We start from the raw sequence: 22,299 nt of genomic DNA, 5'->3' as shown, positions 1-22,299 counted from the left end.
CATTACTGCTGACAAAACAGGTTTTTGTACAGGTGTCAGACTTCTGTAGTGTCATTACTGCTGACAAAACAGGTGCTGTACTGGTGTCAGACTTCTGTAGTGTCATTACTGCTGACAAAACAGGTGCTGTACTGGTGTCAGACTTCTGTAGTGTCATTACCACTGACAAAACACGTGCTGTACTGGTGTCAGACTTCTGTAGTGTCATTACTACTGACAAAACAGGTGCTGTACAGGTGTCAGACTTCTGTAGTGTCATTACTGCTGACAAAACAGGTTTTTGTACAGGTGTCAGACTTCTGTAGTGTCATTACTGCTGACAAAACAGGTTTTTGTACAGGTGTCAGACTTCTGTAGTGTCATTACTGCTGACAAAACAGGTGCTGTACTGGTGTCAGACTTCTGTAGTGTGCAGATGATGTGATGATGGATGTGAAGTTCCTCTGGTGATTTCTTGTGAACATAAACCTTATGAAGACAATATTATGATGAATCTCTTGTGTAATAGACTGAATTAATATGCGATTTAAACAGCCTAACGCTGAACAGGGTCACTTTTAAAACTTCTCTTATAAAGTGCTACTTTGTACTTAACTGAAGTTGTTGTGCAATTAAAATCAACAACATTCTAAGAAATAATTAAGTTTTATTCATCGTTTTCCCCAGAAAAGAAACAAAACATAAATCATTGATCAGTTTTTGTGAACAGTTATTGGGAATTGCATTGGTGTTGGACAACAATACATTTGTGTATACCATTAAATAAACACACCAAATAATCCTACATTGACACAGATATACATACAACATCTCACAATATATCATATACCTATTTAACAGGTTTTATGTCCACTATTATGCCCTTCAGGCTTTCAGCAGACAAGAGAAGATAGGAAAAAGAGTAGATAGGAAAAGGATTGATGGGAGAGAATGAATTACAGAGATGAGATAGAGAGGGGCCCTCTATGCTATCTGACCTGTTTCTAAACTGTAATTTAGAAGATGACTCTTGAGCCTTATTGTAGACCTAGCCTAATACTAAGCACATCAAAGCAAGAGGACCGGTTAAGAAAAGAGAGAGAGGGAGGGGATCCTACACTAAATAAATTTCTCTATGAGGAAAGTATATTTCAAAATTATTTAATAAATAGTCCCTACTGCTAATCTAACCATAACCTCTGGGCCGGCGTTATAATGCCTGCTTTGAAAAACCAGAGGGATCTTTATCGTGCGAGTTTGACATTCTCACACGGGTCACCATTTTGAGTCCCATCCGATGGACTGTGGTTTAGTTGTTAGTAAGGTGCTGGTGGTGATTTGTTTTTCGTGTCTGTACAGTTATATGATGTTTATATGATAATATTTTGTGACTGTGAGGTAAGTATCAAAAGAGGTTGGAGGTGTTAGTAGGAGCTTAGTAAGTGGTTAATGAAACAGACTTGTTACAAGGTTACCTACTGACAGAGTGAGTGCTATGGGATATCCTAAGTGTGTTAAAGGGAGGGGTGAGAGGAAAGGAAGACTTCTGGGAGAGGTAGGAAAGATAGGTTGTAGGTATGGGGCAGAGTATAGAAATGGGGAAGAGGTCCTATTCATTTTGAGGAGAGGGGGAGTGCAGGAGTGTGTGGGCACCTACGCTCCGGTGTGAGTCCTATGTTACCCTTTAAGGTGTCCTGTTGTGTTTCTTTGACTGGTAGTGTGTGTTTGTTGTATGTGAAATTCATGTGGTGTTACAGTTCTTCACTAAATAAGTAAATAAGTGTACCTGCAGAGGTGATGAGTCTGTAAAATACACAAAATAAAGTGTTTTTGCCTGAGTGTGGCATCAAGCTTCCTTGTCATTTTTCTGTTTATTTCAATATATCAGAATCAACAGCCTGCAAAAGCTTGGAAAGTTGACACGTATTTCAATGATAATGATCAAACATGGCATTCAATTTCTTATTCAAAATTTCCTAACAAAACGTAGTTACATTTTATCATTAAGTTATGATAATCTTATGTATTTAGAATTCCTTTTCTTAAGAATCTCTACTTGAGTCTAGAACACAAATGCGTACACTGTCATTTTTACTTAATCATAAAAAATGTCTATATTGGACAAGCAAACACTCTAATCACTTCCAGTCTCTCCAGTTTAAGAGCACATCATGGTGTCCAGCACAGCATGAGGAGAGCCATGGGATATATAATAAGCTGGAATATGTAACATTCATCTAGCAATAAGTTCATAAGTTAAACTAAAAAACAATAATATATTCCAGTAACAAGTCCATCCACTGGCTTCGAGTGAGTAATAATAAGTGACAGCCCTAAGGGCCCCCCGATTTTGAGTGTTGGACCCTGGACTTATTGTAGAATAAATACAGTACTGTATAGACCAATATTTCCAACTTATCAACATACACCAACACATGACTAGTGTAAATAGACATGGATTCACCCTTGTGTACTCGTCTGTTACAGAACACGCTCTACTGATCATCTCATTTCAATATTTTTCTGATATTTATATATCAGTATCAGACTGAATAGATGTTTTATGCTAGGTATATCTATGTGAAATAGTACACAGTCATATGCTTGACATAAATCCATTCTAATGTGTCATATATATACATATATATTAAGCTTTTTAGTAAGCGTGTTCAAAATAAGAAAGATTACAGTGTGGGCAAGGAATGTACACATAAGGGATATTTTTACCCGTGTCTGAAAATTTTTAAAAATAGGCAGCAGATAGTACAAATCAAAATAAACATAACATGAATGGTACACAAGAGAATCAACTTTAAAACAGCACCTATAGACACAAATGAAAAATCACTTATAAGTTAAATTTGTTTTAACATAAAACAAAACAAAATTTACCAGGTAACACCCATGTATAAGCTCATATAAGTGTATAGCTGTCTATATATCTCTCAGCCGAACTTGTTACCTTAAATCTGTGGCACCAGTTTAATGACTATAGAATAAGGTCACCTTACCATGAAGTCCAGAGCACACCAATATTTACAACGGAGACGTAAAATGCGAGCTATATATTTAGAAGTTGGGGTATATTTTATCAAACAATCAAATGAGCAAAAATAATGAGCACAGTAACATTTAATATAAACTCTAAACAACTTTTCATGGTAACTGTGATACCAGTACACTGGAAAAATATCTTTTGCCACAGTAGATCTAGGTTAGGTGATGCATGAAGATGTGTGAAGGAAATCATATGTAGTCATATCATCTAAGTTTTAGTAACATCCAAGAGGTATTCTTTACAAACAGTTATCCTCACTTTCCAGTCACATTTTCATCCTTTAATTACTGTCAGACATCAGTTAAAGAAATACAAGATCTTAAATGAGCTTTCCATGGCTACAGTAAATAATAGTTTAAAGTTAATCAAAGGAAGGCAAAATACATCTGTTTGCACATTAATACCAGAATGGGCTTAAAAATTATGTGAAAGTCTCACGTATGGTCTGTACTTTCAACTACCACGAGGAATTGCACATTAAAAATTTGGCCTCAAATACGTTAGCAGTTTAGGTGGCCAAGGAATTGATGTTTTCAGCATGATCTCAGCTGTAAAACAACATTTAACGTATACTTAAATTTTGGGTGACATCCAACCAGTTGCAAGACAGCTGTTGGGTATATCTAAATTTTGGGTGACATCAAACCAGACGTAAGACAGCTGTCAGGTATATCTAAATTTTGGGTGACATCAAACCAGACGTAAGACAGCTGTCAGGTATATCTAAATTTTGGGTGACATCAAACCAGTTGTAAGACAGCTGCCAGGTATATCTAAATTTTGGGGACATCCAACCAGTTGGAATACATTATGAGCACATGTAGAAATTGTTTTTGTGATCAACTTGGACATCATCATCATCAGATTTATTTCGTTGTAAAGTTCAGACAATGAAAGTCATGGCATTATGAATGTTTTATATCACACACACAAAGTGTGTCTGTACATTCATTGAGGTTCAGTAGTTCAAACAGACATTTGGAAGAGTGGGTGTCTTGATTCAAACAGGGAAATTAACATTGCACACATTTCAAAATTTGCTATCATATTCTGGGTCTATCTTTAAATATGTGATTCCACTTTTTTTTTCTGTAACTGCTATGATGCTAAACTACAACCATCAAGTTGGAACTGTAGCAACAGGTTTTCATTTACCAGAGTATGATTATAACAGCCAAAGACAAGCAAACAAAAATACCTTCAGGATAACATGCGATTATGTGATATATCATATCCTGAGGATAGGATTACATATCTGAACAAAAACCAGTGATTTAACAACACATCAGTGTCAAAGCTTCTAACTGGATCCACTTTTACACAACTGGCATCTTGTAACATTTTTTTTCTCTGAGGAAATGAGTACGCTAAGGATTTACATTAATTTCTTGTTAACTTTAATCTTTAATACTTAATCAGTTTTACCCTATTTCAGAGAATATACTTATAATTTTTAATTTATCTATTCAAACCTTGGTGATACAGCAAATGCTTTTTCTGATATTTAAGAAAAATATTTAAACAAATAATTATTGCAATAAAAAGTTAATATACACAATGTAAGGTTATGATAAAGTGAAATAAATAAAAGATATTTACATTTCCATCTGTCAATTTATATATTACTTCGGGCCTGTATCACTCTCTCCTGTTCTGCATTAAGCCAGTGTGTGTAAACATGGAAGTCCATTACACAAACATGTTACCAGACAAATAGTATCACCAATGGCCTCTTGCTTAATACAGAAAGCTTGTTACATGTAAAATATATGTTAACACATTCGACTGATGACTTTGAAATTTGTCAAGGTCTTTCATTTGAGGATCTCTTCTTCGCAGCATGATTCTTGCTCAGTATCAAATCCCTGGGTCTCTTAATTATTGAAAAGAAACTGTTTAAAGAAAAGCTGATGACAGACAATGCATCTTCAGGCAGTTGAGATAAATGATAGTTATCAATGGCTAACACATCTTGTACAGAATTTGTATTTATTCCTTTGGACAAGAGTGAAGGATGGACTCCAACCAGCTCTCTGGTGCATTTCTCTTGAATGAATACAACAGCAACAACAACAAGGATTTTTGGAGGGATTTTCTGAGGTTCCTCCATACAATATCAACAAAGGCATAAATCAGTATAAATTATCAAAATACAGGGGCACAGCATCCACAATAAAATTGAGCAGTCATATCAATATCTCACCTATGTGAAGATCAGCTCATTTTTATCATGAAACCATAAATTTATTTTGGAGACAAGGAATGAAGATGAATGGCAGGCATCTCTGTGAACTAAGTGTTTTGAGATCATATCAAAATAACAAAATTGCAGGTGAAAAACAGAGGTTATAAGATAGCTGTCTAGTGTCCACTGAGCTTGTAAGACAGTTGAAAGGTAACAACAGAGGTTGTAAGACAGCTGTCAAGTGTCCACAGAGGTTGTTGGACAAATGTTGAAAGAAACTGGTCAGATGATATGCGTACATGTTGAACTTCAGCAACAATTCTATATGCTGAGTAGAATACCCAGCTAAAAGTCATTTCTATTAAAATAACTTGGTTTATAAACATCCTGTCCATCTCCTGATGAAATCACAGTCATTTCAATCTAGAATCATTCTATACACGATTAGTCTCAATATTCATCCACACATCACAAGTTCCTTAAGGAAACTCCTCCAGGTCAACATCTAAAAATCTGTAATAGTAGGGCATGTCATGGAAATGATGTTCTTTTGTCACATGTTGTAACACCTGGCCTATCAGGAGAGACTGTGCGTATGTGACTGCGTCACTGCGGTCCTGAGCCAGCCCAACCTCAATCAGCCAATCACACATTTCTTGACCTGTAAACACTGCCTTGTATTCCTGTAGTCTGTACCTGTATAAATGAAAGTGTCACTTAATGTAAATCCAGGTAACTTCACAATTCACCAGTGTATGTGTTAGACAGAAGTACTGACATCTGACATTCCAACAACACTCATAGGACAGGATGGAAAATTACTATAGACTATCATACCATTTGATGATCAATTTCATATATGTATCCTAATCAATCTTATTCTACAAAATTAAGGAGTTAATATTGTTGATAAAGAATACCTGTCATATGTTCTGCCTAATCCTCCACCACATTCTACAGGGAATACTTACACTCTGTCACTAACGATGTCCTTGATACAATTTTCCTTATGGTAACGGAGAAATTGTTCACACAAATGATGTGTTTTCTCATCTAGATCTTCCCGATCTGGTATCTCGACATTCTCTACACCGTACACCAAACGCCGCCACCTACAACATCACAATTATGTGTAACAAAAACGACGAAACATTTCATGTCTGACACTGGCAAAATAAGCTTTCTAACCTACAACAAATAATTCTGTGTAGTTTTACATGTAAGATTTAACTGATACACGCTTTGAAGGTACGTTTCACATAACCATATATTTAATTTTAGATAAAGCTGAATTTAATTGGTTTACTATCAAAATCATAGCAGAAACTTGGAGAAGTTCATGGCTTGACATTTACGCATTCAATAACCCCAGCCTCATAACCCTATGGCAATTAGTCTGAATTTTCAATGAATGTGTTAAATGTATAGGTCAATGAGAATTTATTGACAAGAATGTCGAGGCGATAATATCAATCAATCCCAGCAAATCACATGCAACATGTAGATAACTCATGCATCCTGTACCTATTTATACATCTGATACAAAATCAAAACATTACAATACACACAGCCACAACAATACGGCAGCACATCATGCATTCAAAATGGACACTTTATCTCCTATTCCTTCATCTGATTCTATTGTAACTTCTCAGAAGGTAATAGGCAATATATTATCTATTTCATTTCCAATAATTATCATGAAATTTAGAAAAACAAAAATTTAGGCATAACAAAGAATGAAAAATTAGAACAAGAGGACCATGGCCTTCATCTGACAATCATTAAATTGATGGACAAACCACAGTATTTGCAGATGGTTGTCTGACAAATCTGATGAATTCCCATGATGATATTTCAGACCACAATTGGTATAAATCCATTCAAGCAGTAAGGAAGAGTAGCATTTTGAAGCAAAGCCATTGACTAACTTTCCCATTTGGGGCCCTGCCAAACAGGTCCCTAGGAGTCAAATCAATTTTCTGAATTTAAGGAAATGTTTCTCTACTCTCAATGATGTTTCAGATCATATTTGGTTGAAATTCATTCAAACATTAACAAAGAGTACCATTTCTCTGGGGTCTCTAGCAGTTGAATCAACATTCTGAATTTAAGAAATGATGTAACCCACCTGCAACAAATGTTTAAGATCAAATTTGGTTGAAATCCATTCAAGCTTTTAGAAAGAATAGCATTTTGAAACATAATAACTTCCCCATTTCGGACCCCAACACCCCCTGGTCCCTAAGGGTGAAATCAAGTTTCTAAATCTTAGAAATGATAACCCACCTGTAATAATCTTCAAACCCGAATTGGTTGAAATCTACACTGGCATTAAAAAGGAATAGCATTCTGAAGCAAAATTTTGCCTAATGTTGCCTTTTGGGACCCTATTACCAAATCCCTAGGGGTCAATGAAATTTTTGAGCTTTAGAAAAATTTGTCTAGGAATAGGATTTAACAGCTAATTTTAGCACCTCTTCATTTGGAGCCCTTTCCCTTGACCCCTAGGGATCAAATCAAAATTCTGAATTCAAGAAATGATAAGTCTCACCCAATGATGCATCAGACCAAATTTGGTTGAAATCCACCAAAATATATAAGAGGAGTAGGGTTTTAAAGAAATAGTTTATGACCTTTGGGTCAGATGACCTATAGACTAGAAAATATCTGTAACAGAATTACCCTCACCCTGACATACCCTGCTCAATCTATTGAGAGGTTTTCAAAATATGACACTGGTTTGTAATGGAATGGACCGCCAGACAGACATGGGTAACTATATATGTCAATCCCAATGAAATGAAGGGGGAATGGCTGGTAACCTAAAAAAGAGTCGTAAGGTGGTCTGTAACTGAGCCCGAATGGTATGAAGGTCAAAAGTCAAATCAATTCAGAATGCACTGATGTTTGGTTAAACTAATCATATAATGAGTATTATGAGAGAAAAAAATAAACAAAAACAAAAAAAACAAAACAAAAAACCAGATCAACAAGTGATGGTGAATTGACCAGATATGTCAGTCTTGTTTAGGACTATAGGGTACACTGTTTGCATCAATTAGAAATGTTTTTTCTGTAAACTAAAGTTGGCCGCTTATAAAATTTGTAAAATTTCTGAGATGCTACAACTAGATAGAAGAACACAGAAGCTGCTGTGAATATGAGCAATATTTTCCACCACGACGATCAATTTACATAATTTATGCACAATATGTATAAGCGGACACCAAAATTGTACAAAATGGTTACCTCAAACACAAAATATTCAACCATTTTATGTTACTATTCAGGAAGAAACTGGAGAAAGAAAAAAACATACACAATGTACATTGTTTGTATCTTAGATTTATTCAGCTTCAAATTTGCAGATTTTAATTAGTAGAAGCCAATTGTTAGAAACATTTACAGGGTTGACTCAGTACGATATATATTTAGTAGGGTGACAATTATTATGTTGTATGAAAGGCATCATTTTCACCTTTTCTAGAATTCTAGAGTTCTGTGAAGAATGAATTTGTGGAAAATTACAGAATTAAAGAAAGAAAGAACATACAGTTATAACAAGTGTATTTTAATCATCTGATCACTAGTGGTTTACTGTACTTACTTTCTGATGCAGGGCAAGAAGATAAACTTTGTATCAAATCCAAATATGGCAAGAAGCAAAAATCCCTGTAATCAGAGAGAAAGCTTGGTTAACATTGTGTTGTAAGATGTTAGGACTTAACAGAATCACATTTAACTCTAATCACTTTTTATAACAAATAACTCAGGTAAGTTTTAGACTAAACAGGTTCATATTTAATCATAATGATTTTTAAATATAACATAACCCTGTTAAGTTCATGACTATAAACACTCATATTTAATTATGAAGATTTTTACATCAACACAGAACTCAGGTTAGTTCCTGACAAATTGACTCACATTTAATTTATATTGCACAGAAATCAGGCATGTTCCTGACTAAACAGAATCATATTTAATTATGAAGATTTTTTAACCCATAACTTAGGTAATCTGTTCTGTTTGTCATGGATGTAAATTGAAATTAAGTATCGTACAAATAGAGTGTTAGTCTCGTCTGTTGCTAATTTCAGAATAACTTACCTGGCCATAGTTGAAAACACCATCCAGGAATTCAATCTCCACATAGATACCTGACTTATTATTGTTCATCAGCCTCCAACTACACAGGAACAGACCCTAGAAATATAGAAACAAGACTACACAGGGACAGACCCTAGAAATATAGAAACAAGACTACACAGGAACAGACCCTAGAAATATATATACAAGTCTACACAGGGACAGACCCTAGAAATATAGAAACAAGACTACACAGGAACAGACCCTAGAAATATAGAAACAAGACTACACAGGGACAGACCCTAGAAATATAGAAACAAGACTACACAGGAACAGACCCTAGAAATATAGAAACAAGACTACACAGGAACAGACCCTAGAAATATAGAAACAAGACTACACAGGAACAGACACTAGAAATATAGAAACAAGAATACACAGGAACAGACCCTAGAAATATAGAAACAAGATTACACAGGGACAGACCCTAGAAATATAGAAACAAGAATACACAGGGACAGACCCTAGAAATATATATATAAGTCTACACAGGGACAGACCCTAGAAATATAGAAACAAGACTACACAGGAACAGACCCTAGAAATATATATACAAGTCTACACAGGGACAGACCCTAGAAATATAGAAACAAGACTACACAGGAACAGACCCTAGAAATATAGAAACAAGACTACACAGGGACAGACCCTAGAAATATAGAAACAAGACTACACAGGAACAGACCCTAGAAATATATATACAAGTCTACACAGGGACAGACCCTAGAAATATAGAAACAAGACTACACAGGAACAGACCCTAGAAATATAGAAACAAGACTACACAGGAACAGACCCTAGAAATATAGAAACAAGACTACACAGGAACAGACCCTAGAAATATAGAAACAAGAACACAGGGACAGACCCTAGAAATATAGAAACAAGACTACACAGGAACAGACCCTAGAAATATAGAAACAAGAACACACAGGAACAGACCCTAGAAATATAGAAACAAGAACACAGGGACAGACCCTAGAAATATAGAAACAAGAACACAGGGACAGACCCTCGAAATATAGAGACAAGAATACACAGGGACAGACCCTAGAAATATAGAAACAAGAACACACAGGAACAGACCCTAGAAATATAGAAACAAGAACACAGGGACAGACCCTAGAAATATAGAAACAAGACTACACAGGAACAGATCCTTCACACATAAATACCAGTTTCATAATCTCTAACTACTTAGTCAACTTAGAGTTTGTAAGTGTTACAAATTCTACTGGTTGTAATTCAGACTAGTGTTTCTTCTTATTAATCATATCATTATCATTCTTCACTGCCTGCCATTTGATTACATTTGGTGGTATTAATGTAGAGAAATTAAGTAACGTCCATCTTGTTTGACAAGTAACGAGTGTAGTACAAGCGGTCATACAAGAACAACAGATCGATGGTCAGAGTGATGTACAAAGTTGACACATACCCAAGATACACAGTTCAAGTTAGCATGCAAATTAATGAGTTATGTAGGAAGTGAAGCCCAGAAAAACCTTATTCTTTAGATCAAAGGCTAAAAATTAAGTAGGGGTGACCTACTTTTGATACATTGGCATGTTAAAGATAAAGTATGGAAGGACCAAAATGTAGATGGATGGACATCATAATTACATTTTCCTGTCGGCACCAAAACATTTACTCACCACAATCATGGACACCTGGTTACATATCAACAGGATCATGAACTTTCCACTCTGGAAATTATTGTTTGATTTGGTGGGGGACTTCTTGGTTATAGTCACGCCTGACTCTTCTGATTGGATAAGAGCTGTATCAGCATGATATGATCTGACCAATCGGGCACAAGCTCGTCTCTGGTCTTTGTTACAGGTGCCATACTTGCATACTTTATCCTCGAGATTCTCCTGTAGAGTAGATGTGTCACTAATGGAGGAATTCTCTGAAGAGAGTAAGTTGTCTCTCTCACTTGGGAATGGCACAATGTCTTCAAAGTCTTTATCTGAAACATCATTTTAAATCAGTCTAAGAGACCACGTGTATTGCAAGACCATGTACATCCAAATTGTAAATTACAGTAATGTTACAACATATCACTCACACTAACATTCATTTCACATCTTTAAAGATGATCTCTCATCACAGCTTTTTACTTTCTACGATGATTTCTTAGTACAAGTTTAACTTCTTAAGATGGTCTCTCAGTACAGGTTTAACTTCTTAAGATGGTCTTTCAGTATCAGTTTAACTTTCTAAGATTGTCTCTCACTACAGTTTTAACTTCCTAAGATGGTCTCTCAGTACAGGTAACTTTCTAAGATGGTCTTTCAGTATCAGTTGAACTTTCTAAGATTGTCTCTCACTACAGTTTTAACTTCCTAAGATGGTCTCTCAGTACAGGTTTAACTTCCTAAGATGGTCTCTCAGTACAGGTTTTTCTTTCTGAGAATGTCTCTCAGAACAGTTTGCTGTATATCATTTGGCACAATTTTGTTGGAATAATGGTGAATCAACAAGTAACAAATTAAAATGAGTTTTGTAACCAAAACTCAGATATTAGCTGTGGTATGCCTGAATTCTATATGAATGAGCTTATCAATCGGAGAACCTTAAATAGGAAGCTAACATATAGGATTTGTTAAATTTAAAATAAAGGTACTAAATGTGGTATGCCTGAATTCTATATGAATGAGCTTATCAATCGGAGAACCTTAAATAGGAAGCTAACATATAGGATTTGTTAAATTTAAAATAAAGGTACTAAAAATGTATACATCCAAACGGATGATTTTTATAAGAATTTTCATAATATTTTTTGTTGCAGGGCACAATTCATTTCCTCATATGATTTCTGACCGTAATTTTTCAATGTTTAGATATAATGACCTTGAACTTGATACTACATATACAGTTACCTTGGTAACATCCACCCGTACAGCTATCACAGTTCTGTTTGTTTTCTGCTTGGCGTTGTTCACACTGAGAATTCACACTCAGTGAGCCACTGTCCTCTAAAGAGCCAGACGAGACAAACCTGCCACTACTCATATCTTCAATATCGGTTTGTACACCAGATGAGGAAAATCTACTAGAACTATTGTTGGATGATGATTTCATGTGTTTAGTTGGCTTGTACACTTTTCTGTGTGCTCTTTGTCGACGTAGAGTTGTGCTGTCTCCTGAACCATCGGAGTCTAGCGTGACACGGGACTCAGATCGTATCCTGTTGTTCCTCTGTTTTAGTATGAGACACACAATGTTAATCACACTACACAGTACAAGCACCACCACAGAAAAGATAGTCTGAAAAACAACAACAATGCACACAGTTATCAAAATATTCTGATGTCATCAAAAATTGGACAATCCCCTAGGTGTTGAAAAACAGAATTAAGACAAGGTCAATAGGGACAACTCAATAATCCACAAGGACGATCCCTAGGTGTGGAAAACAGAATTAAGACAAGGTCAATAGGGACAACTCTGTAATCCAAAAGGACGATACCCTAGGTGTGGAAAACAGAATTAACACAAGGTCAATAGGGACAACTCTGTAATCCACAAGGACGATACCCTAGGTGTTGAAAACAGAATTAAGACAAGGTCAATAGGGACAACTCTGTAATCCAAAAGGACAATACCCTAGGTGCAGAAAACAGAATTAACACAAGGTCAATAGTGACAACTCTGTAATCCACAAGAACAATACCCTAGGTGTTGAAAACAGAATTAAGACAAGGTCAATAGGGACAACTCTGTAATCCACAAGGACAATACCCTAGGTGTTGAAAACAGAATTAAGACAAGGTCAATAGGGACAACTCTGTAATCCACAAGGACAATACCCTAGGTGTTGAAAACAGAATTAAGACAAGGTCAATAGGGACAACTCTGTAATCCACAAGGACAATACCCTAGGTGTTGAAAACAGAATTAAGACAAGGTCAATAGGGACAACTCTGTAATCCACAAGGACAATACCCTAGGTGTTGAAAACAGAATTAAGACAAGGTCAATAGGGACAACTCTGTAATCCACAAGGACAATACCCTAGGTGTTGAAAACAGAATTAAGACAAGGTCAATAGGGACAACTCTATAATCCACAAGGACGACACCCTAGCTAGGTGTTGAAAACAGAATTAAGACAAGGTCAATAGGGACAACTCTTTAATCCAAAAGGACGATATCCTAGGTACAACTCTGTAATCCACAAGGACGATACCCTAGGTGTTGAAAACAGAATTAAGACAAGGTCAATAGGGACAACTCTGTAATCCAAAAGGACGATACCCTAGGTGTGGAAAACAGAATTAAGACAAGGTCAATAGGGACAACTCTGTAATCCAAAAGGACGATACCCTAGGTGTGGAAAACAGAATTAAGACAAGGTCAATAGGGACAACTCTGTAATCCAAAAGGACGATACCCTAGGTGTGGAAAACAGAATTAAGACAAGGTCAATAGGGACAACTCTGTAATCCAAAAGGACGATACCCTAGGTGTGGAAAACAGAATTAAGACAAGGTCAATAGGGACAACTCTGTAATCCAAAAGGACGATACCCTAGGTGTGGAAAACAGAATTAAGACAAGGTCAATAGGGACAACTCTGTAATCCAAAAGGACGATACCCTAGGTGTTGAAAACAGAATTAAGACAAGGTCAATAGGGACAACTCTGTAATCCAAAAGGACGATACCCTAGGTGTTGAAAACAGAATTAACACAAGGTCAATAGGGACAACTCTGTAATCCAAAAGGACGATACCCTAGGTGTGGAAAACAGAATTAAGACAAGGTCAATAGGGACAACTCTGTAATCCAAAAGGACGATACCCTAGGTGTTGAAAACAGAATTAAGACAAGGTCAATAGTGACAACTCTGTAATCCACAAGGAAGATTCCCTAGGTGTTGAAAACAGAATTAACACAAGGTCAATAGTGACAACTCTGTAATCCACAAGGACGATACCCTAGGTGTTGAAAACAGAATTAAGACAAGGTCAATAGGGACAACTCTGTAATCCAAAAGGACGATATCCTAGGTGTGGAAAACAGAATTAACACAAGGTCAATAGTGACAACTCTGTAATCCACAAGAACATACCTTAGGTGTTGAAAACAGAATTAAGACAAGGGCAATAGGGACAACTCTGTAATCCACAAGGACGATACCCTAGGTGTGGAAAACAGAATTAAGACAAGGTCAATAGGGACAACTCTGTAATCCAAAAGGACGATACCCTAGGTGTGGAAAACAGAATTAAGACAAGGTCAATAGGGACAACTCTGTAATCCACAAGGACGATACCCTAGGTGTGGAAAACAGAATTAAGACAAGGTCAATAGGGACAACTCTGTAATCCAAAAGGACGATACCCTAGGTGTGGAAAACAGAATTAAGACAAGGTCAATAGGGACAACTCTGTAATCCAAAAGGACGATACCCTAGGTGTTGAAAACAGAATTAACACAAGGTCAATAGAGACAACTCTGTAATCCACAAGGACGATACCCTAGGTGTTGAAAACAGAATTAAGACAAGGTCAATAGGGACAACTCTGTAATCCAAAAGGACGATACCCTAGGTGTGGAAAACAGAATTAACACAAGGTCAGGACAGACAACTCTGTAATCCACAAGGACGATACCCTAGGTGTTGAAAACAGAATTAAGACAAGGTCAATAGGGACAACTCTGTAATCCAAAAGGACAATACCCTAGGTGCAGAAAACAGAATTAACACAAGGTCAATAGTGACAACTCTGTAATCCACAAGAACAATACCCTAGGTGTTGAAAACAGAATTAAGACAAGGTCAATAGGGACAACTCTGTAATCCACAAGGACAATACCCTAGGTGTTGAAAACAGAATTAAGACAAGGTCAATAGGGACAACTCTGTAATCCACAAGGACGACACCCTAGCTAGGTGTTGAAAACAGAATTAAGACAAGGTCAATAGGGACAACTCTATAATCCACAAGGACGACACCCTAGCTAGGTGTTGAAAACAGAATTAAGACAAGGTCAATAGGGACAACTCTTTAATCCAAAAGGACGATATCCTAGGTGTGGAAAACAGAATTAACACAAGGTAACTAGGGACAGACAACTCTGTAATCCACAAGGACGATACCCTAGGTGTTGAAAACAGAATTAAGACAAGGTCAATAGGGACAACTCTGTAATCCAAAAGGACGATACCCTAGGTGTGGAAAACATAATTAACACAAGGTCAATAGTGACAACTCTGTAATCCAAAAGGACGATACCCTAGGTGTGGAAAACATAATTAAGACAAGGTCAATAGGGACAACTCTGTAATCCAAAAGGACGATACCCTAGGTGTTGAAAACAGAATTAAGACAAGGTCAATAGGGACAACTCTGTAATCCACAAGAACGATACCTAGATGTTGAAAACAGAATTAAGACAAGGTCAATAGGGACAACAAAACTCTGTAATCCACAAGGACGATACCCTAGGTGTTGAAAACAGAATTAAGACAAGGTCAATAGGGACAACTCTGTAATCCAAAAGGACGATATCCTAGGTGTGGAAAACAGAATTAACACAAGGTAACTAGGGACAGACAACTCTGTAATCCACAAGGACGATACCCTAGGTGTTGAAAACAGAATTAAGACAAGGTCAATAGGGACAACTCTGTAATCCAAAAGGACAATACCCTAGGTGTTGAAAACAGAATTAAGACAAGGTCAATAGGGACAACTCTATAATCCACAAGGACAATCCCTAGGTGTGGAAAACAAGGTCAATAGGGACAAATCCACAAGGACAATAAAACAGAATTAAGACAAGGTCAATAGGGACAACTCTGTAATCCACAAGGACGATACCCTAGGTGTTGAAAACAGAATTAAGACAAGGTCAATAGGGACAACTCTGTAATCCACAAGGACAATACCCTAGGTGTTGAAAACAGAATTAAGACAAGGTCAATAGGGACAACTCTGTAATCCACAAGAACGATACCTAGATGTTGAAAACAGAATTAAGACAAGGTCAATAGGGACAACTCTGTAATCCAAAAGGACAATACCCTAGGTGTTGAAAACAGAATTAAGACAAGGTCAATAGGGACAACTCTGTAATCCAAAAGGACGATACCCTAGGTGTTGAAAACAGAATTAAGACAAGGTCAATAGGGACAACTCTGTAATCCAAAAGGACGATACCCTAGGTGTTGAAAACAGAATTAAGACAAGGTCAATAGGGACAACTCTGTAATCCAAAAGGACGATACCCTAGGTGTGGAAAACAGAATTAAGACAAGGTCAATAGGGACAACTCTGTAATCCAAAAGGACGATACCCTAGGTGTGGAAAACAGAATTAAGACAAGGTCAATAGTGACAACTCTCTCTGTAATCCACAAGGACGATACCCTAGGTGTTGAAAACAGAATTAAGACAAGGTCAATAGAGACAACTCTGTAATCCAAAAGGACGATACCCTAGGTGTGGAAAACAGAATTAAGACAAGGTCAATAGGGACAACTCTGTAGGACGACAACAGAATTAAGACAAGGTCTGTAATCCACAAGGACGATACCCTAGGTGTTGAAAACAGAATTAAGACAAGGTCAATAGGGACAACTCTGTAATCCACAAGGACGATACCCTAGGTGTTGAAAACAGAATTAAGACAAGGTCAATAGGGACAACTCTGTAATCCAAAAGGACGATACCCTAGGTGTTGAAAACAGAATTAACACAAGGTCAATAGTGACAACTCTGTAATCCACAAGGACGATACCCTAGGTGTTGAAAACAGAATTAAGACAAGGTCAATAGGGACAACTCTATAATCCAAAAGGACAATACCCTAGGTGTGGAAAACAGAATTAACACAAGGTCAATAGTGACAACTCTGTAATCCACAAGGACGATACCCTAGGTGTTGAAAACAGAATTAAGACAAGGTCAATAGGGACAACTCTGTAATCCAAAAGGACGATACCCTAGGTGTTGAAAACAGAATTAAGACAAGGTCAATAGGGACAACTCTGAATCCACAAGGACAAGGTGTTGAAAACAGAATTAAGACAAGGTCAATAGGGACAACTCTGTAATCCACAAGGACGATACCCTAGGTGTTGAAAACAGAATTAAGACAAGGTCAATAGGGACAACTGTAATCCAAAAGGACGATACCCTAGGTGTGGAAAACAGAATTAAGACAAGGTCAATAGGGACAACTCTGTAATCCACAAGGACGATACCCTAGGTGTTGAAAACAGAATTAAGACAAGGTCAATAGGGACAACTCTGTAATCCAAAAGGACGATACCCTAGGTGTGGAAAACAGAATTAAGACAAGGTCAATAGGGACAACTCTGTAATCCAAAAGGACGATACCCTAGGTGTGGAAAACAGAATTAAGACAAGGTCAATAGGGACAACTCTGTAATCCAAAAGGACGATACCCTAGGTGTTGAAAACAGAATTAACACAAGGTCAATAGTGACAACTCTGTAATCCACAAGGACGATACCCTAGGTGTTGAAAACAGAATTAAGACAAGGTCAATAGGGACAACTCTGTAATCCAAAAGGACGATACCCTAGGTGTGGAAAACAGAATTAACACAAGGTCAACTAGGGACAGACAACTCTGTAATCAGGACGATACCCTAGGTGTTGAAAACAGAATTAAGACCAGGTCAATAGGGACAACTCTGTAATCCAAAAGGACAATACCCTAGGTGTTGAAAACAGAATTAACACAAGGTCAATAGTGACAACTCTGTAATCCACAAGGACGATACCCTAGGTGTTGAAAACAGAATTAAGACAAGGTCAATAGGGACAACTCTGTAATCCACAAGGACAATACCCTAGGTGTTGAAAACAGAATTAAGACAAGGTCAATAGGGACAACTCTGTAATCCACAAGGACGACACCCTAGCTAGGTGTTGAAAACAGAATTAAGACAAGGTCAATAGGGACAACTCTATAATCCACAAGGACGACACCCTAGCTAGGTGTTGAAAACAGAATTAAGACAAGGTCAATAGGGACAACTCTTTAATCCAAAAGGACGATATCCTAGGTGTGGAAAACAGAATTAACACAAGGTAACTAGGGAAATCCACAAGGACGATACCCTAGGTGTTGAAAACAGAATTAAGACAAGGTCAATAGGGACAACTCTGTAATCCAAAAGGACGATACCCTAGGTGTGGAAAACATAATTAAGACAAGGTCAATTGTGACAACTCTGTAATCCAAAAGGACGATACCCTAGGTGTGGAAAACATAATTAAGACAAGGTCAATAGGGACAACTCTGTAATCCAAAAGGACGATACCCTAGGTGTGGAAAACAGAATTAAGACAAGGTCAATAGGGACAACTCTGTAATCCAAAAGGACGATACCCTAGGTGTGGAAAACAGAATTAAGACAAGGTCAATAGGGACAACTCTGTAATCCAAAAGGACGATACCCTAGGTGTTGAAAACAGAATTAAGACAAGGTCAATAGTGACAACTCTGTAATCCACAAGGACGATACCCTAGGTGTTGAAAACAGAATTAAGACAAGGTCAATAGGGACAACTCTGTAATCCAAAAGGACGATACCCTAGGTGTGGAAAACAGAATTAAGACAAGGTCAATAGGGACAACCAAAAGGACGATCCCTAGGTGTTGAATCAGAATTAAGACAAGGACGATACCCTAGGTGTTGAAAACAGAATTAAGACAAGGTCAATAGTGACAACTCTGTAATCCACAAGGACGATACCCTAGGTGTTGAAAACAGAATTAACACAAGGTCAATAGGGACAACTCTGTAATCCAAAAGGACGATACCCTAGGTGTTGAAAACAGTATTCACACAAGGTCAATAGGGACAACTCTGTAATCCAAAAGGACAATACCCTAGGTGTTGAAAACAGAATTAAGACAAGGTCAATAGGGACAACTCTATAATCCAAAAGGACAATACCCTAGGTGTTGAAAACAGAATTAACACAAGGTCAATAGTGACAACTCTGTAATCCACAAGGACGATACCCTAGTGTGGAAAACAGAATTAAGACAAGGTCAATAGGGACAACTCTGTAATCCACAAGGACGATACCCTAGGTGTGGAAAACAGAATTAACACAAGGTCAATAGGGACAGACAATTCTGTAATCCACAAGGACGATACCTAGATGTTGAAAACAGAATTAAGACAAGGTCAATAGGGACAGACAACTCTATAATCCACAAGGACAATCCCTAGGTGTGGAAAACAGAATTAAGACAAGGTCAGCAGGGACAACTCTATAATCCACAAGGACGATCCCTAGGTGTGGAAAACAGAATTAAGACAAGGTCAATAGGGACAACTCTATACCCTAGGTGTGGAAAACAGAATTAACACAAGGTCAGCAGGGACAGACAACTCTGTAATCTACAAGGACGATCCCTAGGTGTGGAAAACAGAATTAAGACAAGGTCAATAGGGACAACTCTGTAATCTACAAAGACGATCCCTAGGTGTGGAAAACAGAATTAAGACAAGGTCAATTGGGACATATATCATAATCTGTATTTTCTCAACATTTTTTTTCCACAAGGATAATAAAGGAATGAGGAAAAAGATACTTAAACTCAACAGCAGAGAGGCTGATTTAAGGGAATATTTGTTCTTAATGGCCTCGAAACATTCTCTTAGGTAAATTTATTTGATGTTCTGAATTTCATTATCAAAGATATGAGTAACAAAGTCTTCAAGTTATAGTAACTTCTTTTTGATTTACCTTTGGTTTTCTACTGGTCTAGTTGTATAGTCTAGAGTAGTGTAGTCTGGAGGTGTGGTCTATAGTGGTGTGGTCTGGAGTTGTGTGGTCTGAAGTGGTGTGGTCTGGAGTTGTGTGGTCTGAAGTGGTGTGGTCTGGAGTTGTGTGGTCTGAAGTGGTGTGGTCTGGAGTTGTGTGGTCTGACGTGGTGTGGTCTGGAGTGGTGTAGTCTGGAGTGGTGTGATGTGGAGTTATGTGATGTGGAGTGGTGTGGTCTGGAGTGGTGTGATTTGGAGTGGTGTAGTTTAGAGTGGTGTGATGTGGAGTGGTGTGATGTGGAGTGGTGTAGTTTCGAGTGGTGTGATGTGGAGTGGTGTAGTTTCGAGTGGTGTGATGTGGAGTGGTGTGGTTTGGAGTGGTGTAGTTTCGAGTAGTGTGGTCTGGAGTGGTGTGATGTGGAGTGGCGTAGTTTTGAGTGGTGTGCTCTTGAGTGGTGTAGTTTCGATTGGTGTGGTCTGGAGTGGTGTGATGTGGAGTGGTGTGGTCTGGAGTGGTGTGGTGTGATATGGAGTGGTGTGATGTGGAGTGGTGTAGTTTTGAGTGGTGTGCTCTGGAGTGATGTAGTTTCGATTGGTGTGGTCTGGAGTGGTGTGATGTGGAGTGGTGTGGTCTGGAGTGGTGTGGTGTGATATGGAGTGGTGTGATGTGGAGTGGTGTAGTTTCGAGTGGTGTGGTCTGGAGTGGTGTGGTGTGATATGGAGTGGTGTGATGTGGAGTGGTGTAGTTTCGAGTGGTGTGCTCTGGAGTGGTGTAGTTTCGAGTAGTGTGGTCTGGAGTGGTGTGATGTGGAGTGGTGTGGTCTGGAGTGGTGTGGTGTGATATGGAGTGGTGTGATGTGGAGTGGTGTAGTTTCGAGTGGTGTGCTCTTGAGTGGTGTAGTTTCGATTGGTGTGGTCTGGAGTGGTGTGATGTGGAGTGGTGTGGTCTGGAGTGGTGTGGTGTGATATGGAGTGGTGTGATGTGGAGTGGTGTAGTTTCGAGTGGTGTGCTCTGGAGTGGTGTAGTTTCGAGTGGTGTGGTCTGGAGTGGTGTGATGTGGAGTGGTGTGGTCTGGAGTGGTGTGGTGTGGTGTGATATGGAGTGGTGTGATGTGGAGTGGTGTAGTTTCGAGTGGTGTGCTCTGGAGTGGTGTAGTTATGAGTGGTGTAGTCTGGAGTGGTGTGATGTGGAGTGGTATAGTCTGGAGTGGTGTGGTCTGGAGTGGTACAGTCTGGAGTGGTGTAGTCTGGAGTGGTGTGATGTGGAGTGGTATAGTTTGGAGTGGTGTGGTCTGGAGTGGTGTGATGTGGAGTGGTATAGTCTGGAGTGGTGTGGTCTGGAGTGGTATAGTCTGGAGTGGTGTAGTCTGAAGTTGTGTGATGTGGAGTGGTATAGTCTGGAGTGGTGTGGTCTGGAGTGGTGTGGCATCCATAATATATAAAACCATGTTTTTAAATAATTGTATCAACCTTTACATTAGTATATAAACAAAAGATATAAGCCATCTAATGAATTTGAAGGATAATTAGATAGGTTTATTTCTATGAGTTTTGTACAATATTAAAGTCGTTTTAGTCTGAAAAGTCACTATTGTCCCGTGTCCCTCAAACATCCTCGGTAAAGATCACCTGTCATGGCTTACTAGTTACCACAATGGGACTGATTACTGGGTTTAAATGAAAACCATCTTCATGGAAAAAAATTATGGTGGCTCAGAATTCAAGATAATCAATTGCTGTGAACTTATAATAATTAGAAAAATGAGACGGTGATCATGAGTATCTCTAAAAGTAAGTTGGTTTACAATACTATATTTACCTGATCTGATCCATAGTGGAAAGAGGGATCAATCTCATCGTGGACGTGGTGAGATCCCAAAATAAACAGCATGCCAGTACAGAATACTGGGAACCTGAAAAAACATCAAACAGTTCACACCTGAACAGAATACTGGGAACCTGAAAAACATCAAACAGTTCACACCTGTACAGAATACTGGGAACCTGAAAAATATCAAACACAGAGTTCACACCTGTATAGAATACTGGGAACCTGAAAAACATCAAACAGTTCACACCTGTATAGAATACTGGGAACCTGGAAAACATCAAACAGTTCACATCTGTACAGAATACTGGGAACCTGAAAAACATCAAACACA

At 38.0% G+C, this 22,299-nt stretch overlaps 1 protein-coding gene across 1 annotated transcript in view; it reads right to left on the bottom strand.

Annotated features, from left to right (window-relative positions):
- Positions 1-626: 626 nt before the first annotated feature.
- LOC132550645 (integral membrane protein GPR155-like) overlaps positions 627-22,299 on the bottom strand; it is a 43,099-nt gene continuing 21,426 nt past the window's right edge. Inside the window, exons 10-17 of the mRNA XM_060214736.1 lie at positions 21,957-22,050; positions 12,260-12,647; positions 11,030-11,346; positions 9,336-9,431; positions 8,833-8,897; positions 8,475-8,522; positions 6,194-6,334; positions 627-5,918 (exon numbers count right to left, since the gene is read on the bottom strand). Coding sequence (XP_060070719.1) covers positions 5,702-5,918; positions 6,194-6,334; positions 8,475-8,522; positions 8,833-8,897; positions 9,336-9,431; positions 11,030-11,346; positions 12,260-12,647; positions 21,957-22,050 — 1,366 coding nt within the window. The 3' untranslated portion in view covers positions 627-5,701. The remainder of the gene's footprint in view (positions 5,919-6,193; positions 6,335-8,474; positions 8,523-8,832; positions 8,898-9,335; positions 9,432-11,029; positions 11,347-12,259; positions 12,648-21,956; positions 22,051-22,299) is intronic.

This window comes from Ylistrum balloti, unplaced genomic scaffold (assembly GCF_031769215.1).
Source record: "Ylistrum balloti isolate Yb309-2 unplaced genomic scaffold, AGI_CSIRO_Ybal_v1 Utg370138, whole genome shotgun sequence".
Lineage (NCBI taxonomy): Eukaryota > Metazoa > Mollusca > Bivalvia > Pectinida > Pectinidae > Ylistrum > Ylistrum balloti.
This window is presented reverse-complemented; position numbering and strand designations above follow the sequence as displayed.